Genomic DNA, 27,989 nt, shown 5'->3' with positions numbered 1-27,989 from the left:
TCTCATAGTTTACTCCAATTAAGTATAAACTAGAAGGTGCATTTATCTTTTACAAGACAAAATCTGACGTTTGGCGTCGTGACCTGCTAAATTACATTTTCTTAAAACTCTGAAACTAGAGACACTTTTGAATTTTTGTTAATAATCCTATGCAAATTCCTTGATAAATAATAAGGCGAGATTAAGTGTAATTTTTTTTTATGCGCTTCATTTTCGATTTTAATAAATTTAATTCTCCGAAATATAGGAAATAACATCTTCTTTATATAATTTGCAATTGATATTCTTCCTAGTGTAATTTTTAAAGAAAAACTGTTCTAAGAATTTAAATGAATGACAGTCAGACTGGACTCCAAATAAAATGTAAAAAATCTACGATTACAACATTTAAAAGCAAAAGGTCTTATTTTGAAAAGATATGTATAAAATTTAGCCTTTCATTTCTGAAGAAAAGAAAAAATGGCAAGTAATATTCAGCGAAATTAGTGCTATATAGTAATATTTTGTTACGTAAATATCCTTTTTCATAATGAAAGATAATTGATATTTAACTATCGAAATATCAGATATTTGTTAGCCCACAACGATTAATTAGCGAATAAAAATGAAAATTCGACCTAGTTGTTGAAATTGCTGGCTGTTCCAGAAATGAATTTTGTTATATCTTTAAAAAATTAAGATTAGATGGAAACATGCATCGATGGTATATTTAAATGTTATGAACTTTTAAGTGAAACAAAAAAGGACCGAAATCGATGCTATGGTTGGTTTGTTTAGTTTTTGTGGTTTATTGACTCAAAAGCCATGTTTGGCTACACTGTGCAAATCAAATGGTAAAAATATGAAAGATTTAAATTAAACACTAAGTTATTAAATTTTAAGCAAAGATGTGTGAATATAAAAATGCATAAGTATGGCTTAAAAATTGATTCTAGCATCTTGAGATTTTAAATTATGATTCGTAATAATTTGATTCAATGATGTAATGAATTTACAAAAACTTAAAAAGAAATGTTAAATACACACAAAAAGAATAAAAAACAGTTATATGCAAGTAAAAAAGCAAATAGCTCTTACGAATTTAAAAATGTTTGGGTGAGATTTTTCACCCACTATGTCTTGTAATGTTGAAGAAGACGAAGTAAAGAAACGAGCACGATAAGAATTAAAAACCGGACTTTTAATTAAAATATGACAAATAGTAAAATAATCTTGGCAGTTGTTGCACATAGGCGCATACCAACCAAACCAACAAAAATCTTTTATGCGGATTATTAATCACTAGAAAATTGCCATATTTGGTGACAAAAATAAAGATACTAAAGAATACAAGAACTATGGCCATATCTTTGTAAGAAATCGAGATCTTTTCAGAAAATTCAATCCCAGAAATGCTCACATGCTTAATTTTCGCATTGTTTCTCTCTTTGGAAATCTACTTCAAAGAGAGAATGAATGCCAATTTATTTGGAGTATTGATGGAGAAATGAACTCAATCGCTTCTCAATCAATCTATCTACTTATTTTGTTCTACAAGTTCTGTTATTCTTTACGTACTACTACTTTTTTGTCACTTGTTCTCCATACGTGTCGGAATACTCAGAAAATAAAGTGTCACTGTCCCTTATCCAAACCGAATGATCTTCTTTTAATGCACATCCACCGAACGATATCCGTGCTGGTATGGATGATAATGGGTATTTTTGGTGGAATGTTATATGCAGAGTTAATTATTAAGAAGCATTTCAGGTAAGAATTAAGCACCATTTATTGTCAGGTATAAGCATACTAAAAATATAATTACGAGATATTACGACACAGACAAATATTGAATGTGTCCGCCACTGGACACATTCAATATTTGTCTGCGTCGTGAGAAGTGCTTTGCCAAACAAAATAGCGCCACTCACACGAAACAGTCCGCAGCAGATGTGAGTAGTAAAGAGGACAATAGAAAAAATTATCCCAGCAATGGATATTAGACGAATACTATTCCACAAATATATAATTTGATACAGATGTGTATTAAAAGTAGCAAAACCACATGCTAGATTTCATTTGTCTTAACCATTACACATTTGAATTAGCATGTTAATATGTTTGAACATAGCATATACGGATTGATAAGTAGTTTATAATTGAACAGATACAGTCAAAAATTTTATAAAGATGGGCAATTATAATGATAAATCCATAAACCAAAATTTATCATTTCAAATTTACTTTTCAATTTACCTTTTTCTTTACCTTACCTTTTTTTATTATTATTATCTTGTTTCCGCGGTCCGAGATAAATAATAATAATAATAAAATAGAAACACTGATAGGCGTGTTAAATCCATTTTTTTTAAATCTTCAGATTTAACGAAGATTGTTGTTTCGTGTTGCATTTCTAACAGCGTATTCACAGATAGAGATAGACATTTAATTCCAATAATGTGCTCGGGGAGATGTGAAACCATCAAATTCATCAACTTTTAACGAACACATCCAAGACTTTTGACTATTACAAAACTTACTCTTCACATACTTTATATAAGATCGAGAAAAAATATATAATGAGACATTAAAGTACTTAGTGAGCGGACAACAAAAACAATGCGCAAAAAATTGTTTAACGATAATGGATATGAATTTAAAAATAATTATTTAGAAGTAGCGCTAAAGAAAAAATAAAAGAAGTGTGTTATGTAAAAAGTGATAATATTGAAATGAATAATAAATATGGAAAGTGACAAAACATAAAAAATACATATTCCAGACATGGCAAGAAAGTGAGAAAATTTGATAAAAAAATATAGAAACTTCAAAGTTAATTCTCGTACGTTTGCACATTAGAGCAAAATTCTGTTACTTTTGCTTTTAAAAGTTATTATTTTTCTTTTATCATCTTGAGTTAATTATCATTTTTATATAAATAAATGCTTATTTCGAATCTTCAGATTTATCAGTCTAAATTATAAACTGAAATTTAACTAATGGATTTGTTCTGTATAAAACAGCTTTTTTCTAGAATTTTTTTTTTTTATGTATGAAGACAAAATAAAAATTGAAAAATCTGAAATGTCTCTTATTATTATAGAGAAGTTATTTTAGTGACAATGAAAAAAAACCTTTACAACAAAAAAAAATATCTTTACTTAATACACAAAGTATTTTTGGCTTAATTTTTTCCATGGTTAAGAACATGAAAAGAAATAGACTGCTCTGGACTCTGTGTGTGTCGGGGGGAGGGGTAGTGCTTTACGTACAAATGCATATGAATATACTTTTGAGAAAAGTTTTTTTTTTATTCACATGCAAATAAATTAATAATTTTATTTGTATTAAATAGCAATTTAATTTAAGATATATTGAAATTTTTAGGCCATTTCTTCAAAATGCAAACATAATAGTATTGAGAGATTTTAAAATTTCCAATTTATTTCTGCATCTTTTAGGTTTTATTTTCACATTTTTTTATTTCTGTTGATTATTTCTTCTGAATATGTGTTACTATTTTTTATTCACTTTACAATCTTTTTAGTAAGCATTTTTATCGAACATATAAAATCTTAATGAATTTTCACGATCTACTTCCAAAACTAAATTAAAATAAATGTTAAAACCAATGAAATGAAATTCAAATCTTAGAAGCAGTCCAAAACATGAAGTTGTATTATAATTTTATTATCATATTTGCAGCATTTAGGAAGATGAAATTCCTTATCTAATAAAATGTGTTAGTTTATTCCATAAATTTAGTAACGCTTTACTCTGATGCATTTTCAAACGTTAGGATAATTTTTTCGCTTGGTTTTTTTTTTATTTGCACCATTTTCAAAAAAAAATGTTTCATTATATAAGGTAGGCAATTATATGAACACATTTTAAATTCTGTGAATGTTAGTAATAGAAAGTTAAGAGAAAAATATTTTATACTTTTGCCATAGTGTAAAAGCGTTAATATTTATCTTATATTTATTTATCTGTGTGCATTCAAGGTTTCGTGCTTTTTCTATAAAATTTTAAAAAGACAAATTTACTGACTTGGGTCACTTTTTCATATTTCTGCCAGATGTTTGAGCAAGTCTTCTTAATTCAATACAAATGCAAATATTATAATATAATACAAATATTATAATATTTTATTAAAATGACGTTTTCAGAAAGCAAAAATTCATTTATTAATTCTTACCGAATTAAAAAAATAATCAAATAATATATTGATTGAAGTATTCAGATAACTTGTTCAAAACGATATTTATTCATTGTATTCTGGAAAAATTTTGGATCATGCACATAATTGTGGGCATAGTATTTTTTCTTGTTCGGAATTATACTATTTCTAAGATAACCTTAAATGTCGAATTTCTCAAATTTCTTTTCTCTTCTTTGTTATGGCAAAGCTACAACTGTCCACCACTCAAAGTGAACAACAGTATGTATAATTAGCAAAAATCTTTCATATTATAAAAATTGAATGACGAATTATTAAGCATATATTTGCTCCAGACAGTTTCTATGTTATAAATAAAAACTTTCATAAAATAAATGCTTTCATCTATTTTTTTGATAAGCTGTTCTAATAAGAAAACTAAACATATATATGCAAATTTCATAGGTTAAAACGTGAAACTTCGTGTATGGTTAAATGAATGTAAAAGAAATATATTACTAATTAGCATTATTACATTATGGGGACAAAGATTTATTTCTTTAAATTTTTACTGTGAACATTCACAGAATCCAATGTATTTTCATGCAACTATGCACCTTATTTAATGAAATTTTTAACTGGATGTATATGTCTACGTGCAATCTTTAAGGAATGCTAGTCTTTAGAAGCAAAAGATTTATCTCATCTTTTATTTGCATTTGCACCATTTTAAATTAAAAAACAACAAATAATAATTATTATTGAAATGATTCTTTGAACAATTCAATCAACTATTTTCCCAGATTTGAAATTGTAGGAATCATAGAAAGCATGGCACCAAATACAATAATATAAATCCCTAAATTTGGCAAACAATGTCATCTCACTTATTTAATTTTTTTATAAACAAAAAAAAATTGCAAAAAAATTCAGATTCCAATTAATTTTATAAAAAGCTACAAAAGTTTCAAATTTATACTTACTTTGTGGCCAGCAGATCATCAAGAAACAAAGATACAAGAATTTATCCATTTTATCCGAGGCTAGGGTTTTCTTTGTCCACATTCCTGTTATTGTAGTGATATTAGTTTATAATTCGCTCAGTGCCGAACTCTTCGAAACGGGAACAGAACATTCTAAGTAAAGAAAAAAAACAAGAAGATTTAATATTGATATTTTAGCAAAACTCCTTCTCAATTACTTCTAATTTAAGTGATATGATTATATAATAATATTACTTAAAAATTGTTTAATATTTTATCTTTAATATTTTAATTCAAAGTAGAATAAAAGTAATGGAGTCCAATAGTTTATTATGGAATCTATGAAAAGACGTTTTTATATTTATATGAATGGAAAGTTTAAAACAAGTTACAAAACCTCATGGAATATCAAGAAAATTTAGTTCCAATAAATTCTGAATAGTATCGAATGATTGACAGCCTTGCCATAGTGGATCCCAAAAAGCAAATAGACAATCACTGAATGCAATCCGCAAAAAAAGTTTTTAAAAAAAAGTTAAAAAGTTAATCCGTAAAAATTAGATTTAAATATGTAATCGCAATTGAAATTAATATGATACCATTTTAACATGATTTTAATTACTGTAAAAAATTGGATTTCAAATGCGCTTAATTTAGTCTTAAACCAAGAAATCTGCATTCTGTTACACAATCAAGCCTTTTTAAAGCAACAGTTAGTTTTAGAAAATATGCCATGCAAAAATTTTTTAACATTATAGTATTCTTATGCTGAAATTATTTTTGAAAACTATGTTGTACAAGCATTGAATTCAAAAACTTCTGTAATATTAGTTATCTATTGACTTTTGTCACTAAAATAGTCAACAATAGCATCAAAAAGAAAAATTTTATTGTTTTATTCCCTCTTTATTTCTCCTTTTTAAATCATAATACTTGTAGCTAAAATAAATTTAAAAATTGTCATTCAGTTTTCAAAGACATTCGAAATTTGCTCTCTTTTTTTTCACGAGTTTTTGGCATTCAATATCATAATAATATCTTTGAAACATTATTTCTATACTTTATATATATATAATATTAATAGATAAATAATTTTTGAGACTTTAAAATTTATTTAGTTTTACTTAAAATAGAATCTAATATATTATATTATGATATTTCGAAGTAAAGGTTTAAATTTGTACCCTTCAATTATATTTTAAATAATAGTTATATTTCAGACATTAAACGAATAGGTTCTTTAATATCTATCTACATTCTATATTGAAGTTCTCGAAACTTATAAAGAGCTATTTCTCTAAAGAATGATACTTGCAGTTAATATTATCAGTTTACATTAGAAATCCTTTTCATGCATGTGGGCCTTTTCCACAAAGAGTAAACAATTTATCTACGAATTTCACAATGTCTGCGTTTTCATTTAAGATATAAAAATCAACATTGAAAAGATTGGCATTAACAGTTGTCGTTTCATCCACTAGATTTCATAGTTTGCAATTAAAATTATAGATTCGATATAATAAATTTTTTATTTATCGAAAAATTTCATAAGATTTTACATTTTTTTTAATTATCATAATTTACTTTTTAATAGAATTGTTATATTAATGATTCTAATGTAATTTTCATCGCGACTATTTAAAAATCAAAAAACTTAAAATATGACAAACGCAATTATAGTTTCCACGCAACAATTCAAATAAAATATATAATTAAACCATATAAACTTAACTATAAACCACTACTTACTTATTAAAAATAACCTGAGTAATTATATGAAACTTAGAAAATTAATGCACACAGATATTAATGAGCTGTAATTCCATCATAGTTAAAATTCTAAGTTAAACACGAATAAAAAAAAGTTAAAAGCAAACGATTTTTCCTAAAATATGAAAATTATAATTAATGGCGTTGCCATGCACGAAAATAATATTTCTAAAATAAATATTTAAGTTCTTTGTTAACTGATATTTTTCTTTTGAATTAATTAAAACGATAACGGTGATTTTTATATTCTTTTTCATTGAGGTTAAGAAAAAGGGAAATATTACAATATTGAGATTCTGTGATAATTGAAAAACGGTTTAAATGATAGTGCAATTCATTTAATAATGAAATACATTTAACATTCGACAAAATTGTACTATATCTCAATGACATTAAAGAAATTATGAATAAGGGAAACAATGTTATAATTGTTTTGATTAATATTAATCGCTATGTGGCATCATATCATTGAATATATGAACATATTTTTCGACTAAATCGCAGATCATTAAAATTAAATAAATTATTATTGAAATACTTATACTTGAAATAATTCTAAAAAAAATTATTTTTAAAGTAAATTTTGTCTCAAATCTGTATTTTAGAAATCATCAAAATAAAAAAATTATTTAAAGTTATTTATTTATTAAAAAGCATTAGAATTTCCCAAAAATTGCTTTTATGAAATACAAGTGACTGAATTCGTTTAAAGAAATGTTTATCACAGTTCAACCGTCTTAGATGAAAAATAGAATAGCATAGAAGAAATGCTTTTCCTAATTTTTTTATGTATAATTTCTCACTAAAAATTATTTATTTTGCATTTATCTAATCAACAACTTAGATATCTTTGTATTACATTTTTTTTTCATTTAATATTGCGATTTTATATTGCACGACAAAAACGTTATGTATTATTTAAATAAATAATTTTAGTCTTATAATGCAGACGATAACAACACATGAAATATATGCATGTAATTTAAATTCTAATTTATTGTGTTCCCTTAAGGAGAAAATTGACAATATGCAACTCGATGACAGATAAAAATAATTGTTTCTGGAATTACTCTTATAGTATAACTATTATGTCAAATAAACTATCTACATGATTTTTCAGGTCGTTAGCATGAAATATTTATTTTTGAATAATTCCTTTAGTTCATTAAAATACTAATTAGAAATAGAAAGTCTCTGGATAATAATGCACAGCAGAAAATAAAATACAACATATTTCACAGCCAAATTTAGAAAGCCAGAAAAACTATATTGTGAACCAAATAAATATCTTCATAGGATGTATTTATGCTACATGACAACAGTCCCACCAGAATTCACCACAATAATATACTTATTAATGATGCAGAAGAATTCTTATTTTGTTTTTTTCTACTTTTGTGTTGCGGGAACAGAATATTGAGGATAGAAGATTTTAGTAGGGATATTACTACGAATTGTTGACATTTTGTTAATGCAAAGAGGAGCATTTACTACTTATTTCCCTCTAACTTAGAAAAAAGAATATGGTATTGTTCCATTTAAACAAAATAATCGTGATAATAAGAAACCTTGCTCCAGCTATTTTATTAGAATAAATCAGCCTTTCTCATCATTCCACAGTAATTTCTTTCAATCTACCGTTACATAAATAAAATTTAAAAAATAATTTTTTTTAATTATTTCAGATTTATTTCATAACTACATAAAGGAGAGGTAAAATATTTCCTCTCATGAAACAAACATACATCACATAAATAATATTAGATTTGAATTCCAGTTTGAAAACTGGACTTTTAAGACTTTTTTTCCTCTTTTAATAAATTCTCTTGGATATTCTGATGTTTTCACAATCAGGAGGTTTTTTTTCTACACTGTTTTCTTAAAGACAATGCTATGTTCAATGATAAAAATGAGGCCGGGGTAACCTGGTTGGGAAAGCGTTGGATTCGCGTCCTTTAGGTTGCGAGTTCGAACCCCGCCGGCCGAAGATTCCCCGCGTGCTTCGTGGCTGACGTACGTATAAACCTGACATGGTCACAAAGTCCTCTATGTCGAGAGTAATACCACTGGGGGTACTGGATCAGGGGTGATCGTTCTTTTATTCAGGTCTAAATTACGATATGTGGATGAGTTGATGAAATGTGTGAAAGAAGTCCACCCCGTAAAAAGGGTTGTGACGCGTGTGTAGTCAAGTCGTACGCTTGGCCCTAGTTGGCGCTACTATAGAAACAAGAGGCGCTCCCTCTCAGGCTTAAATCGGCTGTCCTCAAACAGCGGGCTTGTCCGTGGCAAGTGCCATAAGAAACAAAAACATGATAAAAATGATTAAGAAGAGGTTTATTTTAATATAATGATTCTTTTCTTTTATAATACAATAAGCCATACAATTGTCCATACTGTCTGTAGAAAGAGTCAATTTTTCCATTTCCAAAAGAATTAAAGCAAATTAACATTAAAGTTTTCTTGTATTCAAGTTCAACAATCCCACAAAAAATTTTAAATCATGTTTCAATCCATTTCTTTTTACCATTAATTATAAATGAAGCCTATTTGCTTATATGAAATAGTAATTTTTGAAGAAAAAAATCTGATTAAATATTTTTTTTTCATTATTGTAAATATAAAGAGAAAAATTCAATAATATCGTTGTGCGGAAGTCTTCTGGAATTTGGAAAAGCTGACATTGAAAACCAGGTATGGTCTTAAGGGACTCGAGGCCCAATTAGGAAAATATCTGTAAAACTCCAACTTATTTGCCTATTTTTGTAAATAATACATAAATAAATAAATTAACGGTACACAAATGAATTAAATATTGATATTAACTGCTACAGTTTTTAATACAGTTTTTTTACAGTTTTTAGTTTCTTAATTTTGTACAAAACAAAACAAAACTGAGACTTTGTTTTAATATTATGTTAATATAACATTCAATGAGGAGGAGGAAGAAAAAACTTGAATACTTCATGAATTCGAATTAAAATGCTTGAATTAGACAAATCCACTGTAATAATAATCATTTATTTAACATTAAAAATTCATATATGAATAGCAAAATTTTTTTCAGATTAAAAATTTATGTCTTTTTCAGGATTAAAAAAAAGAATTCTTGTCTTTTTTTAATATAAGTTGCAATTCAATTATATTTTAGACCAGAATTTAAGGATTTCAGTGTTCTAAGAGCAATTGTATTCCTGTGTCATAAACTCAGACATTGCCACATAACATGATTCCAGTTTGAGAATTAATTTCATCATAGAAGAAAAAAGGATTGTATTCATTTTCAATATTTTAAATTTATTTATCAAGATTTTGAAAGAGAAATGTTGACAAATTACAAAAGAGAAAAAAAAACACCTCCAAAAGGTAGAGCTAAATTTATTTTACAATCACTGAGATATTCGAATATGTTTAAATTTATTTTTTGAGAAATATAATAAGATTCGTGGCATTTTCACATGAAACAGATTTTAAGAAATCGTATTAAACAAAATACCTTTCTTAAAAGATAACAGTAGAATGTAAGAATGGAAGAAATATATTTTTTTGGGGTAAAAATAATTTTAAATTGAGATTTTTCGAATGCATAAATTTATTAGTTGAGCTTCCCAAATGCATTAATTAAGAAATGTGATGAGTTTTTATATCTTATTTAAATTCTTAAGTTCGGGTTGCTTTATTGCTCTAGGCTTAGCCTTAAAACAACCATAGAATCTTTATAAAGGAATAGATTGCTTACTTTTCACTTCAGAAGGAACAGAATATACTGAAAAATTACTATGAAGCAAAAAAATAGGTATTACATTTTAATTAAAGAAGGTTTTCGTTAGAATTTTTTTTTCAAAATTATAAATTTGAAGGAAAAAAACATATAAGAATTAAATTTTAAATTATACTGATATACAGAATACTAGAAACCATCTAATTACTTACGAAAATAATGATATGGATTAAAACGAAAATTAGGATCTGAATTTATACGAAGGTTTATGAAACAAATTAATACGAAGATTATGGTCTGAGCCAATACAAAGATTATGGTGTGAATCAATACAAAGATTAAGCTATAATTCAAAACCAAGATTAATACTATGAATCAATTCAAAGATTAATGCTACGAGTTAATGTGAAGATTATGCTATGAAGATTAGGCAAAAACTAATCTTCGTAGTATACCAGAAGAAGTTAAAATTCATTGGACATTTTCTAATGTACTATAATGTCCAAAAAGCAATAAATTGGACTATAAATTCCTAACTTATTTAGTTTAATCAAATTTTTAAAATGAATAATTGAGGAAAAGAATGAAACTAGATTTCAGAAATTCCTGGATTTAACAAACAGATAAAAAATATACAAGTCCAATTAAATACGAATTACAATCATTCATTCTTATAATAAAAAACTGATTATTAAGGAAAAGTTTTACAAGAATTCTAAGAAGCAAATGTTTCTGTCTACGAGGAATAAATATTTTCCTACGAGAAATTCACCCACAAATTGTTAAGAACTTGTGGAGACACGTCGAAGAACTATCATAGTACCTATCTTTAAGCCATTGGTTACCATAGCAATGATCTTTAGAGCAAAGTAGCGGAACTCAATCACGGAGTAAAGGGATTCTGTCTTATGGAGTGTTTTTGCTTCTTATTGAGTGAGTTGGATCATATTTCATTCCATAAAACTGGAACTTCTGTCATGATGTTACAATGTTACGATGTCTTAGGCAAAAATTCCTTGGAAATTTACTTTGCATGTTAATTTCTGGATTTGTGTTTGATTATTAAAAAGGATTTGGATTATGTTATATACCTAATTTTTATTTTATTTGGATTATGTTATATACCTAATTTTTATTTTATTTGGATTATGTTATATACCTAATTTTTATTTTATTTGGATTATGTTATATACCTAATTTATTTGGATTATGTTAATATACCTAAGCTTTAAGTAGAATTTATATTTTTTTAATAAGAAAAAGAGAGTTGTTGATACGAAAGTATAGAGCTTTGTTATGTCCTATATGGATTATCTTAAGTGAAATTGTATTTAAATGTCAGAATAATATTATTTGAAGAAATTTGATGAGGATTATTACATTGTTTTAAACAATATTTAATTGGAGAGAGAAAATTGTATTTAGTTAGAATTAGATTATAAACAAGAAAAAGCATAAGGTGTTTCAATTTAGTTACATTTTTATGTTCATTTATTTTAACCCATAGATTTTGCAAAACCATTAAAGGGATCCATTTTATTAAAAAGATCAATAAGGGGTTTGATTTATGTTATAAATTCGTTTTCGTCCGATCCTTGCTTTATTCGAGACTAACTGTCTTTAGTAATTAGCAGATTCATAAGGAATTTTAATTATGCTTAATTTCCAATAATCCAATGCATAATTTCCGATAAATCTCACATCTATAAACTGGATATTTTTGATTCAATCAAAAATTATTCTTAGTTAACAGATTTGAATAGATATTAATGCCGTATTTTAATATCCTTACATCTCTTCTATATTCGTGTACACGCACGTTTTAACCCTTTAAAGGGCCATTTTTTTCTAGTCATATTCTGTTAAAATATTTTTAGGCTCGAAATTAGAATAATAAAAGGGATTCATTCAGTTTATTAGATAAATTTAATTTGATTAATTAATTAATTTGGTTAATTAATAATTAAGTATCAAATCAAGACACATCATTTTGTGTAAAATAAAGAACTAAAGCATCTAAGTTTCTGTCTTTCTAAACAAATTTGTCAGAACTTATGCCAACCTACATAAATTCATACGAAGATTGATAAATTTGGTGGGAAGCATACTTCCCACGGCCCTAGAAAGGGTTAAACAAATTCATGATACCATTGTGCTATCACAAACCTTAAAATCATTTTTCCTGTATTCCAAAAACACGTGCTTTATTGGGGTAATGTAATATTATTTTCTAATTTGTTGTGTAAAAAGCACAGATGATAACAGAATCTTTTTTATAGCCTTCATTAATTAAGTAAATTACTCCACTAATATTTGAAAAAAAGTATCAAATACTTCATAGCAACAACGTAAACAATGCTGACATTAATGCAAAATCTATATTTAAAAAATTCTCAAATTTCAGAGGAAAATTGCACCGAATATAAATTGATTTCAATGAAACGACAATATTTTAAGTTTCAAAATGGTGCAAATATAATTTTTGTGTTGTAGCATTTTCGATATTTATGGTTAAACACAAACTTCGTTTCATTTTTAATTAAACAATTTTAAAAAAATGTTTTAAGAGGGATATTCCGAATACGTAAAGAATATTTATAAAAAAAAAAATTTGTTCTAATGATTTGTTCTGCACAGAATTAACACACAACACATATTCTCCTTTTTAAATGTAATTTTTAAATTTTCAAAATTCGGGAAAAATTGCACAATGGAATTAAAATCATCAAAAAGTATTTTTTTATTTAAAAAGACTTAAATAAATTTATTATTTTTGCAATATTGTCAAGATCGAAGTGAAAATTCTCTCCAGAAGTCATAAGCACTAGGAGTAAGCATAGTCTTTAATTATTGGTACAGACAGATAAGGTTTAATCCATATTATGCAAAGGCTGCATCAAATTCCGAAAATGTTATATTGTAGGAAAATTGATTCTACAAAGTGACATGAAATTCTATTCACGATTTTATCGTTTGCTTTTACAATATGCCTCATATTGTGTTTAGTTATTTTTTCTTTGTAGCAATTGTATTTTGAAATTCCTCCCTTTGACCCATTACGTTTAATTTGGCAGTTGTAGATGTAGTGATCTGTTCTGTAGTGTGCCTACACATACGTGAACACTCAATGGTTATAGTGATCACAATGCACACTGCACAAACTAGTATTAAATAGAGTAATTAAGTATAATGTGCACATGCACAAATTAGATGGTTTATAATCACAATAAGGTACTCATGCACACAGTCACATTAAATGGTGTGCGGTTAAGTGTAATGCATAGTACATGTACACATACATATTAAATGGTACATGTAGGGAATATAGTAATGATATTATATAGAGTAATTTATATCTTTATGATAATTTCATCCGTGGGATCTTCTTAAAAAGTGCATTAAAAGGCAACAATATTGTATAAAGCACCCACCTTTCACACTTTTATTTTATTTTACAGGATTCGAACCGAAGACAAAGATACTAGAATTCCACTTGAAATATTTCGTATTGCCTCGAAAACAAAGATATTAAAAGCTGGTAACATTTCCTTTTTATTTTCGTAAGTGAAAAATTGTTTTGATACGACCCACTATTTTTTATCTCCCTTAAGTGGGATAAATTCTCTCTGATGATTGATATATCTTCCGCACAAAAACTGAAGCAGTCCCGAAAATGGTCCAGCCCCCGATTGTATTAAAGAGAGGTACAATTGTTATGAGTAGACCAAAGGATTTTTTTTCCTTTGTCATCAAAATAAAATCGATGTCCGTTTATTAAGAAAATAGACTAATGTTTTTTTTTTTTTTTTTTTTTTTTTTTAAATTTCCAAGCGAGTGAATGGTGATGTCACATATTTATTAGAACGTTTTTGTTATGCCTGCTTGATTCAGTGACCTTATTTCGATGAGAAAGTATTGAAAAGAGGAAAAAAATAGAAAGAGGAGTGTTTAGTTTCTTGATGGAACTTCAATAACATTGTTGGTACAGCGTCTTGAATAGTGAAAATGTTTTCCTTACTTGTACTTATACAATCTGTAAATTAATACATGAAATGTTCTTTTTATGTTACAAACGCTTCATTTTAACATCCTTTGTTGCAATATTTTATGAAATTAATTTTTAATCAATAATTGTGATCGCACGCAGTTCATTATTTCATTATTGTAGCTAAGGTTGTACAATGTCATTGTTGCCAATCACATAGATTTTGAAAAAAAAAATTATTGAAATATCACATTTTGGATTTTTATCGACAGTAAAAAACACAGTTTATTACTATAATAAATAAATATATAAAAGGAAATTACCTTAGCATTATAAGAAATTACCATATCTTAATTAATCAATACGTATTTTTCTTTCACATATATGTTTACATATTTCCTATCATTAAATTAGCCATATATTATGTTTGCATAACAAACACTTTACAATGCCTCTTTTTGTATTAAATTGATTATTAACCATCGATCGGTATTTCACGTGATTCATTTCTTCGAATTTGCTACCAAAGCATTATAAACTACCTTTGAAATTTTTGGAAACTCTTTTAATTAGAATATCACATTTTAATTTTTTGTTTAGTAAAGATATACATTATGTTATTCTAGCAATTAAATGAGCAAAATATGAATTCCGTAATATTGGAGATGGCACAATATCTTCATCAGTCAATGCATTTTAAAAAATTTAAAAAAAAGTAAAATTTACTTCTTTTGAAAAGCACTGATTTTCGTTTGTAACATAGGCAATTTTATGCGTAACATAGGCATAGACGCGCTACCCCTATGCCAGGCATAGGTCCTGGCATAGGGGTAGCGCGTCTTCCCCGTGATCTGGGCGTCCCGGGTTCGAGTCCCGGTTTGGGCATGGTTGTTGTTCTATCTGTGAGATGTGTGAATGTGCCCTCCTGTAAAAAGGGGTTGTGCAAGCGAATGAGTGATGCGTGAGTGGCAAAGTCGTACTCTTGGCTCTAGTTGGCGCTGCTATAAAAAATAAGAGACGTTCCCCCTCAGGCTTAAATCGCTGTCTTCGTAACAGTGGGCTTGTCAATGGCAAGTGCCATAAGAAACAAACAAACACTGTTCACAATGGCAGTATTTGATAAGAATTTGATATTTAATCTTTGGCCTAAAATGAACACAATTTATCCATTCGTCCAAGTTATCAGCGCCATAATTATAAACTAAGGAGAAAGACCCCCTAAAAGGAAATAATACAGAGTTTATTATAGTTATTATGAGAAAGCCAGGCCTATATTGAAATAGCATCGTGTTTCATGTGATAAACAACTGATAAGAGTCTAATAATTAATTTAAAAAAACATTAATATAAAATTATTAGGAAAAGAGTAGATACGTTTTCCTTTCTTTACATATGACGGTGTTTTAAATACCAATTAAAGCATTACGTAAATCTTGGGTAATTTTTTTAAAAAAATAAAAGGATTGCTTTTTAAAGGCCTGATGATCCAATTTATATACTTACTAAATTAATTTTAGGTATCATAATCGTTATTACAACACAATTAAAAGCATCAACAAAGCCCTTGTACAGCTTTAAATTCTAGCTAGATTCTAGTAAAACATATGATGAAATTTTTTAGCAGAGATTACAAACATATTTTAGCAGTAAACTTATAACGAAAATATAAACATATTTTAGGATTTCAAACAGAAAACATATATATATAAACATATTTTAGCAGACTCTTCGTTGAGAGGAAGAAACTTTTGAAATTTTAGAATTTATTTCAGCACGGGAGGCATAATTTACATAGAAAGTGGTCAGAACTACGTCAGTATACATCGCGACATAAGAGCAAAAGAGTTTAAAAGATAGAAATTTTAAAAATGTTTCTACTGTGTTTGGATTTACTGTGAGATTTGGATTTAGATCTCTTTGACAAGTGTAGCCTGAAAGGGAAATTTAGGTGTGTTTAAAATAATTTTAGAAAAGAATATATATATATATATATAATGTCGAAAAATTTTACTTACACAAATGCAATTCTTAATTTTTTGTATCTATATTCATAATAATTTATAGAATAATTTTATTCTATATTTGAAAGCCTATTTTAATATTATTTGTTGGGCAATATCTATAGTAAGATCTTAAAAGCTTCATAAATTATATCTAAAACCATGACATTCTATTTCATTTTTAATATCAATGCGCTGCATACAGTTTGAAATAGTTTACAAGGGCTCAAAAAGTATAAATTTAGAAACAGAATTTATAGAGCAATTATGGAGGATAATACAAATTCGTGAGAAAGATTTTAAATTGTTTCAATTATTCATAAAATCCTTTGGGGAAATGTAAAAATACATAATAACCATATAAAACGGAAGGATTTAGAATTCTAAAGGAATTAATGTTATTTGAGGATAAGAATTAACAAAACTGCCTAATAAATAAGCAGTTGGAATATCTCCCTCGGGCCATCTTTATGTGAATCTAGTTTAAAGAAGAGTTTATAATATTTATCAGTCACAGTTGGTTGAATAAATATGACGATAATAATAACTTCCATTTAATAAAATTTATGAACTGTAGAAATTTTGCAACATTTTAAATGTTTCATTTCAGCAAACGTATAAAAAAAGATAAACTATTTAATATTTCATTTTTTACCAAAAAATACCTTTTTAACCAGTATGATTCTGAAAGGAAATTAAATGGCGGAATAAATAATTAAAATTCTTGAAATTTTATTATTAATATAAATTACAATTTGATAAAAAACAAATAATTCTATAAGAAATAAATCGTTTGCTTGCGGTATAAATTATTCATTACATATATATTTACGATTTCTCAGTATAATGCCGGGTTTACACTCGGCCAATTATAAAACGGCAAGTAGGCAGCGCATGCGTAGAAAGGCTGGAAAATGCTGTTCGGTCGGTGGCAAGTAATTGTCCCACTGGCACACCTACAAGCCGTTGTATCGTATTTTTTCTTACTGCGCATGCGTTTGTAGATTTGGTGGGGGTTTTTTTTGGCTTGAAAAATTGATTACTTATCATAAATTAATTACGACATTTTTTGCTCTTTCTGATGCTAGGTTGTGTTCTTTTTCCTCTTTTAATTGCCATTTCTTTTCTACAGTTTTCCAAATTTAGGTATGTTGACCTTCTTTTTATTTTATCATGTTTCTTAGTCTAAATATTCATCATTTTAATACGACACGCAGTGAGAGAGAAAAATGCAAGGATGCCAAAACGGCAAAGTATAGCCAAGTGTGGAATGCTTGAATCTATTTTTGAAATTGTGGCAAACATAAATCACTCCCTTTCTATATATGTGCTGCCTACTTGCAGTCTTATAACTGGTCGAGTGTAAACCCAGCATAAAGTATAAATTTCTCTTAATTCTTCTAAAATAAAACTCTTAATTCTAATTAAATCATTTGATAGTAATATAAATTATTCATTTTGTATATCGTTAGGATTCCTGGATATAAATTATATTTTCTTAATTCCACTAAATCAAAACTCTAAATTCTTTTAAATAAATCGGTTGTTAGCAATATAAATAATTCGTATAATATATTTTTTACGATTAATGAATATAAAGTGTCAATTTCTTTTAATTCTTCTAAACTAAAATTCTTAATTCCTCTAAATTAAAATTCTTCTAAATAAATTGTTTGGTGGCAATATAAATTATTCATTTTACATAACTAACGATTTCTTAGTATCATGCATGAATTTTTATTTCTCTAAAACTAATTTCATTGTTCTGAAGTTGGTATTCATGCAGAACAAAATTTAAAAAAAAAGCTATTTCTATTTAAATTTTTTTTTTGGCTATTCACGTATTTTATTCTTCAGAAATAAATTATTCTGAAGAACAATGTGTTCAGTGTTGTAAATTTTAAATTATCATAATTTATTTTCAATAGAATGACTTTCATTCGTGTTCACGTGATAACCATAAAATTCGCCACACTAATTTAATTTCTGAATACATTTCGTTATCTAGAAGAACGAACAAAGAACACAAAGTCACAATCGAATTAAAGTCAACGTCCCATTAAAAGTCACAATACAGTAATAACAGTTAAACAGACGGATTCATTATTTGATGGTGACATTGAGTGTATTAAATTCACAACTGAGTGGAAGACAAATTTGATCATAAAATATCATTAACTGGGTTTTTAATAAGATCGAAATTAAATTATCCATTAATTACTTTTCAATGAGTTTAAAAATAAAAATATTAAACTATCAGAACGCTAGATACCAACTTAAATAATCAAAAAGCGAAAAGGCTTATAATTTCAATTCATAACATTTCCCAACACTTCCTTTTGTTTTCTTCAAAATCTATTAGTTATTTTATTCTTCGGTACAGATTTGCATCATTCATTAAATATAAACATACTATTAAACCCACCCACCCCAAGATAAATATTTATCGATAAAGAGATGCAAAGTTCCATAAATTTCGTTAGATTATGATAACCATGTTCGAAATTAATTTAATATAATACCTTAATCTGATAAATACGCGCCATTAATTTAGAGATAGATTCATTCTACGATATTTGATGACATTACAGTAATTCTAAGCTATATCATAATGTGAGATGCGTACGATTGAACAAAAGGATTACATTTAATGATTAACTTCCATGGAATCGGTTCAGATTCTTATCGCCATAATTATTAATTTATTTCGGAGTTTAGCTGTATATGCTGTACGGGTTTGTTCTTATGGACAATAAGCTTTGATGAATTAGACAATAATGGATATATTAATGCTTTTGTTTTATTGATATTAGAAAGAGAAGAAAATGTGAAAGTTTCTAAATTATAACCTACCTAATCGTCCCTTTGATACAAAAATTGTGAACTAATACAAGAAAAAACAACATTCAACTATTACAAAAAAAGAACCACTTATCTTATGTGGATACTTATCTTACGCACTTATCTTTCCAAAATCATTTAGTTGCTATTATATAACAATATCGAAAGAATGTTTTAAGCCCAGTTTCGCCTTTGGGGTAAAATCTCAGTTTTATGAACAAAAAAACACGATTTTATGAAAGATTTTATGATTTGAAGGCTTCCAACATTCCTTCCGGCACTTGATTTTATGGAGAATTATTGTTTAGAACGGTCTGGTGACCATTAAATTCATTAAATGACGACATGTTGGTGTGGAGCGACAGTTAGAGGAGGCGATATCAGCTCAATTTCAAGTATTGCCCTTGTAACCAGGTCATATTCAGAAATAGCTATGTAAACCCAAAAATTTATTTACGTAGATTTAAAACGGGATGTAAAATAACTACAATCTTTAGAGTTAAAAGCATTACTCCGACAAAAAATTAGTCTTCGAGCTACAAGTGAAATTCAGTGTTTCTCAAGTTCATGAATTGCAAAGAAAACTGTCTTTGTATTGGAGCTCAACAAGCCAAAACGTTTCACCTAGAGTTATCAAATTTGGCATATTTTTACTTTGGGGAGTAAAAATGTACATCTGAGGGCGATTTCCTTCAAATTTTTATAAATTATAAATAAAACGAAATTTTAGGTTTTTCTCAGTAGTTTTTTGAGACGGGAGAGCCTGGTTGGTAGGGCCTTGGATTCGCGTTCCTTGGGTTGCCAGTTCGAGTTCCGCAGGCTGAAGACTCCTCGTGTGTGTGCGTGGTGGCTGGCGCCCGTAAAATCGGTCATGGTCCCAAAGTCCTCCATGTCGAGAGTAATACTACTGGGAGGGTACTGGAGCAGGGGTGATCGTTCTCTATTTCAGGTCTAAATTACGATCTGTGGATGAGTGCATGAAAAGCATGAATGTTCACCTGTAAAAAAGGGTTGTGACGTGTGTGGGTAGCTAAGTCGTACTCTTGGCCCAAGATTGCGCTACTGCAAAAACAAGAGACACACCCTTGTCTTAAAATACTGACTTCTAAAGTCAGTGGACTTGTCTATGACAAGTGCCATTAAAAACAACAATGGCAGAATAGGGTCCTTATTGAAGATTGAGCAAGAAAGTTTCGAAGAGATGTTTCCTGCTGGTTTTTCTTTGTTCAGAATCAAGATATGAAGATTATTACTTTAATTTGAGTAGGTTTCAGGTTTTTAACGAAATTTTTGATATTTTGTATTTAAAATTAAGATTTAACTTCGAATATTAGCAGCATAGCAACTTATATCCATTTTTGAATCTTGCTTCTATTTCTTGTGATGCAATTGGATGTATAAAGAAATTAGGGAAATGCATAGCACAGTTAACCCAATGATACGAGGCTTCTAAAATAATATGCTTCAAGTGTTTATCATAATGTGAAGATTAAAAATATTTGTCTGAGGACGCTATAAAGGCCAAAATACTTGATTGAAACTTATATGAAACATCAGTCTTGATTAACCAATTGATCCCTAAAGACAGCCAAGTAGAAATGAAACATTTTTGTCCTAAGAATTCTATAAGATTTTATTTTGCCTTTGACATGGTTTTTCATTCAATTTCAAAAACAGCTTCTTGAAAGAAATTATAGCCTTGCAAAAATAGTTTAAAATGAAAAATATGATAATAATAATCCAAAAAATTAATAATCTTTTACATTTAAAACATATTAATCGCCAGAGATATTAATAAGCAGAGTCTAATGAAAAACTTTTCGATATATTTACATACTTCAACTAAATTCCGATCCAGAAAACGATATTGGCGCCATTTAACTCGCTTTATTTAATTTATTAGGAAACAAGCATCTTCCTATTTCATTCTTTCTTTATGGAAATTATCTTTACCCCAATTCTTTATCCAAAACTTTTGTAAGACGCCCAAGTCTTTCATTTTGCTCTTTCTTTATTACCGGAAAGATTGGAGGTCGTGATATCCGTAACCAAAAAGAAGATTTATTCCTTTAAGAGCACCGGAAGTCACCCACTTAGAGCTCGCGCTCCGTTAATCTTTTCTTACAAGGGGAGGTAATTACAAGAGATTCTCACTCATCAGGATCTCATTTCGAGCGCGCTTCTTGTTGTTAACGCGATTAGACTGAATGTTCCCAAGCTGTTATTTCAAAGGTAGAAACATGCATTGTTGCTCTCATTGTTTTTCGGATGTACAAAAAATTCTAAAATAACAATTATACAATCAAGCTAATGACTATAATAACTATGCCGATTTTACAAATAGTTATTTCAAATTAACGTCTTCTATATACGTTATGAATAGTCAATTATTCTTGAACAAGTTCATTTTCGAGTTTACTTTAATTATACTAATGTCCCACATAGAAACAACGCGAAGGCTATTTTGGGAATGGACGTCTTTATTTTGAACCTCAGCCAGATGACGAGGAAAGCAACTGAGCTGGAATCGCATCTCCACATTTTCACACCAAACCAACAGGAAGACATCAGATGAATCTTCTTTAATAGAATCGGGTTCCGAATTGCGAGCCCTCCGCGATATTACCACTAGGCTGCATCTTCATGTCACATTATAAGTAGAGAAAAATCGATTGAATTCTCCTATCACAAACACTCAATAAAATATCTAATTTATCAATTTCGCCTGTTTTTATTTTATATGAGAGCTAGCGACTCCTAGATGCATCAAATGCCCTCTGCTTCATCTGATTCCTTTTTAAAATATATTGAAAAATAATTAAAACTCCACGCTCAACAGCTGGACAAATTTTACTAATTTTCGTTCCTAATTAATTTCGAGGCTGTAGAAACACAGTTAAGCAATCAGCACACTTTATCATTACTTTGCAATCTTAATTTGAAATAGTCCTTTTTTGTTTAATAAGATGTATGTCAAGGAAATTAATCATCAAGTCTATATTAATACCGTTAGTATGATTACCAATCAATTGCTCATGAGTTCACAATTAAATTAAAAACTTGTGAATTATCCATATTTGTAAGGCATTCCTCCGAAACAACTTGGAAAATCTTCATTGGATCATATTTTTAAGACAATACTTGAGATTCGTCTTTCTTACAAACAAAAATAAAAATATTCTTTAAGAATGTTCAAATCTCATGTCTTCTTCAAAACTCAAAGCCTATATCTTTCCAAGTCATTTTCCTTTTTAGCATTCGTATCAACTCTTATTCTTAGTTCACATCGCCAACATTAGACTTAAAGATGAAAAATTTGTGCGCCGAAACGTGACGTAACTTTGGGTTCGGATGAGTCCTATCAAAAATAAAATCATTTCAATTCTTTGTTCTTACGACGGATTTCTGTCGAAGCGGAACAATTTATTCTGGTAATGGCGGGAGATGCAAGACTCTCCAAACGATTTTATTTTATTGCTAAGAATATATACTCCTACTTTTCAGCAGAATTCTACTTCAGAATGCATTCGGAATGCTTCGTTATGTCCGTTGCGTTTGAAAAAAAAAATTGTTGTGTCACTGGCTTGAACAATACGACGCTGATGTTATTGGTTGGAAAAGCAACGTCATAAATAATTTGTTGTCAAGTTTTTATCTGGTGATTTGTTGTTTTGAAGAATAATCTGTGGGCATTCTCCAGTTTTCATCTTTTAACACTATTACTATACAAGTGATTGATTTCATTTAATATTTTTAGGATTTGGGAAAATCGTTTGTAGTGATCGTAGCGCCATCTTTAATCATGTCATTCTAAAGCGCTACCTATCTACTTTCCCTAATACAATCTATGTATATACTTCTCCCGGGGAATCCCCGTTCTGTGTATACGTGCGCTAAGCAGCGATGTTCCGATAGTTGTTAGTGTAATAAAGAGTTTATTTTTCTAATAGCGATGAAATGCTTTACACTACACTCTACATGAACATCACCACAAATGGTGACCCGGATAAGAAATCACGCATCTCTTTTGATTTAATTGGATTAATATTATCTTACTAAGTTTCGTTTTGAAACGAAAGCGCACTTCATGATGGAGGAAATCTCAGCGGTGAAGATGCCTAACTTCATTCCGTCCGACCCTTCCCTCTGGTTTACGATGGTGGAGTCAACATTTGAATTGGCTATTCCAAAGCCAATTACAGCTTCTCGCACTAAATTCAACTACTGCGTGAGCACCTTGCCTCCAGAAATCGCGATAACTGTGCGCGATATCATTCTTTCGCCAGATGCAACTGACCCTTACAGCCAACTTAAATCTGAGATAATTTCCCGATGCGGAGAATCAAAATCTCAGGAAATTCGTAAGTTATTGGCTGGAGAGCAGTTGCATGATAGAAAGCCGTCCGAGCTGTTAAGAATTATGCAAAGACGTGCCGAAAGTCACAATATTGCTGATTCTCTTTTACTGGAATTATTTCTTCAGCAACTACCATCTAATGTGCAATCGATTCTTGCCTCAATACAACCTTTGACACCTCAAAAAGCCTCTGAAATAGCCGACAAAATACTGGATATAACACCAAACCAGGTAAGTGCTGTTTCAAATGCAACTGCTACAGCTGATTCTGAACTGTTATCAGAAATTAAAATGTTGCGTAAAGAAATTGCACAGATGCGTCGCCATTCCAGAAGTCATTCACGGAATCGCCAACCTCGTTTTCGACGGAAAAGCCCTGCCAGTAATGATGATATCTGTTGGTATCATCGGAAGTACGACTCCAAAGCGCAAAAATGCATTCCGCCTTGCAATTATCAGCCAAACCACAACGGCAAGGAGTAGCGGCGACATACGCCTCGCCCAGTAGTTCTCGTCGCCTTTTTGTTCGCGATAGAAAATCAAATGTAAATTTTCTTGTTGACACTGGCAGTGATTGTAGTTTGATTCCTGCGACTAGAAATGATAAACTGTGTATTCCGATTCAAAAATTCTTTGCAGCAAATGGTTCCATCATAAATGTTTATAAACAAAAGTCATTATCTTTAGATTTAGGTTTAAGAAAACAATTTGTTTATCCTTTTTATGTTTGTGATATTAAAACTGCAATTATTGGTACAGATTTTTTACATCATTTTAATTTGCAACCTAATTTAAGAAATCGTCGTTTAAATGATATGTATACACATATAAATGCTCATGCTATTCTTAATAATACTGATGTTCATTCTGTAAAATCTGTATTTTGTAATGATGATTTTTCAAAGTTATTGAATGATTTTCCTAATATTGTTAAAGCTCCATGTGCAAACCAAACTGTAAAACATTCTGTTATGCATCATATTGAAACTTTTGGTTCTCCTGTTTATGCAAAACCTCGTAGGCTAGCACCCGATCGCTTAAAAATCGCTAAAATGGAATTTCAGCATATGTTGGATTTAGGCCATATGCGGCCATCCAACAGCAATTATGCCTCTCCTCTACATATGGTTCCGAAAAAGGGAAGTGACGATTGGCGTCCTGTTGGTGATTTTAGAGCTCTTAATGCTCAGACCAAAAAGGACAAATATCCGATTCCCAGTGTTTTGGATTTTACTAGCGAACTACATGGAACCACAATTTTTTCTCATATTGATTTGGTAAAAGCTTTTCATCAAATTCCGATTGCTCCCGAGGACGTTCATAAAACAGCTATTTGTACTCCGTTCGGACTCTTCGAGAGCACTCGGATGCAATTTGGTTTGTGCAATGCATCAAGTACCTTTCAGAGATTTATTGATGAAGTTACTAGAGATTTAGATGGTGTGTATGCTTTTATTGACGATTTATTAATTGCTTCAAAATCAATCGAAGAGCATAGACAACATCTCAGAGTTCTCTTTTCAAAATTAGACCATTATGGACTTACAATTAAATCTTCTAAGTGTACATTTGGTGTTCCTACCCTAGATTTTTTAGGATTTAAAGTTTCCAAAGAAGGTATTTCTCCAATTCCTGATCTAGTTAGTGCAATTCAAGAATTCCCACGACCCACTACCCTTACTCAACTTCGTAGATTTTTGGGTATGTTTAATTTTTACCGCAGATTTCTTCCCAAGGCAGCTCACATATTATCACCTTTGATTAAGTTTCTTGAAGGCCATACTAACAAAAAGAAATCACCACGGCCAGCAAAAAAATCTGAAACTACTCTGCAATGGTCTGAGGAAGCTGATAAGGCATTTTCTAATGCTAAGAAAGCTCTTGCCGAAGCTACCCTACTCAAACATCCGATTCCTGGAGCTCCTTTAAGTCTGTGGACTGATGCATCCTTATTTGCTATCGGAAGCTCTTTAAATCAACTTTCAAATGGAATTTGGGAACCTATTGCATTCTTCTCAATGAAACTTTCTAAAAGTCAAACTAATTGGTCAACATACGACAGAGAACTTCTTGCTATTTATGCTTCTATAAAAAAATTTCGACACATGCTTGAAGGTAGGGAATTTTCAATCTATACTGATCAAAGACCCCTTACTGAAGCCTTTAAACAAAAGCCGGATAAATGCTCACCTCGTCAACTGAGACATTTAGACTTCATATCCCAGTTTTCTACCGACATTCGTTATGTCAAGGGTACAGAAAACATTGTTGCAGATGCATTGTCTCGCATTGAAATCAATTCAATTTCAAAGAAAAATTTAAATTTTAATGACATTTCACTTGCACAGTTAAATGATTCTGAACTTAAAGAATATCTGAAGTCTTCAAATTGTAAAATAGAAAAGCAATATTTTCCCTTAGAGGATGTAACCTTGTATTGTGACTTATCTACTAATTCACCTCGTCCGTACATTCCAAATTCTTTTCGTTCAATAGTTTTTGAAAATATTCACAATCTTTCTCATCCTGGCATTCGAGCAACAAGAAAGCTGATTACTAAACGTTATTTTTGGCCAAACATGAATTCATTTATTAAAAATTCTGTTCAATCTTGTCATAATTGCCAACGTTCTAAAATTCAAAAACATACAAAATCTCCTATAGGCACTTTCGCTTTGCCAGATGCTCGATTTGCCCATATAAACATTGATTTCATAGGACCACTCCCACTATCTGATGGTTATAAATATTGTATGACAATAGTTGACCGATTTACCAGATGGCCGGAAGCTATTCCTACTTCAGATATAACTGCTGAAACAACATGTAAAGCCCTAATTCATAATTGGATATCTCGTTTCGGTTGTCCAGTAACTATAACTACAGATCAAGGTAAAAATTTTGATTCACATCTATTTAGACATTTGAATAATATTTTGGGCACAAATCGAATCCGCACAACGTCCTACCATCCCCAATCCAATGGACTTGTAGAACGTTTCCACAGGGATCTTAAGAGTTCTATTATAGCCCATTGTCAACCAAACTGGACTGAAACTATTCCCATAGTTTTACTCGGAATTCGATCTGCAATTAAACCGGACATTAATGCCACATGTGCTGAATTAGTCTTTGGTACAACCCTCAGATTGCCTTCTGACATTTTAACCTCAAAAGTAGATCTATCAGTACCAACAGATACTTATGTATCAAAATTCAAAGCACTAATGCAATCTATAAATCCTATCTCAACGTCTAGACACTCGGTTAAACCTATTTATATTCATCCATTCTTAAGTACTTGCTCTCATGTATTTTTGAGAGTGGACAGTGTTAAACCTCCTCTTTCACCTCCTTACACTGGTCCACACCTTGTAATCAGCAGGAAAGATAAAACTTTTGTATTAAAAGTTAATAATAAAAATGTAACAGTTTCCATAGACCGTGTCAAACCTGCATATGTGTTGACAGGATCTAATGACTCGTTACCTTCTATACCTGCAACTATTCATAAAACTCAAGGTGAACTTTCTTCTGAAAATGAACAATTACCGACAAAACCAACTACCACTCGTAGTGGACATCATGTCCATTTTCCAACGAGATTAATTACTGAGATATAAATTGTTATGCATATATATATATATTGTAACTGTAATTTTATGTATTTCATATATTATTGCATCTATTTACTTCAATTTCTATTTACCATTGAAACCATTATCCTATATTATACTTATTGTATTATGTGATGTTTTATTTTTATGCGCGTATAATTATCTTGTATTATTACATTTGTCGTTCTCCTTGTTCACTAGGGGGATACTCATGTAGTGATCGTAGCGCCATCTTTAATCATGTCATTCTAAAGCGCTACCTATCTACTTTCCCTAATACAATCTATGTATATACTTCTCCCGCGGAATCCCCGTTCTGTGTATACGTGCGCTAAGCAGCGATGTTCCGATAGTTGTTAGTGTAATAAAGAGTTTATTTTTCTAATAGCGATGAAATGCTTTACACTACACTCTACATGAACATCACCACACGTTACTCAGCCGCATTTAATTGCGTGCACAAAAGAAGATTGAATAAAACTTATTTAATTTTGGCAAATTTATGTAACAAAAATATTTACGAAATTTGGAAGAATAGTTAAAAGCAGCTGCATAATGTTATTTGTGATGTTTCGCT

The 27,989-nt window shown here is 29.5% G+C and overlaps 1 protein-coding gene across 4 annotated transcripts in view; it reads right to left on the bottom strand.

Moving 5' to 3' along the window:
• Nucleotides 1-27,989, bottom strand: part of LOC129983991 (relaxin receptor 2-like) — a 359,185-nt gene that overhangs the window by 131,892 nt on the left and 199,304 nt on the right. For all 4 annotated transcript variants that reach the window (XM_056093732.1, XM_056093731.1, XM_056093730.1 and 1 more), the window contains one exon: nucleotides 5,122-5,274. In XM_056093732.1, the coding sequence (XP_055949707.1) occupies nucleotides 5,122-5,203 (82 nt within the window). In that variant the 5' untranslated portion in view covers nucleotides 5,204-5,274. The remainder of the gene's footprint in view (nucleotides 1-5,121; nucleotides 5,275-27,989) is intronic.

This window comes from Argiope bruennichi, chromosome 9 (genome assembly GCF_947563725.1).
Source record: "Argiope bruennichi chromosome 9, qqArgBrue1.1, whole genome shotgun sequence".
NCBI classification, from domain to species: domain Eukaryota; kingdom Metazoa; phylum Arthropoda; class Arachnida; order Araneae; family Araneidae; genus Argiope; species Argiope bruennichi.
Note: the sequence above shows the minus strand (reverse complement) of the source record. Positions and strands in the feature narration are given on the sequence as shown.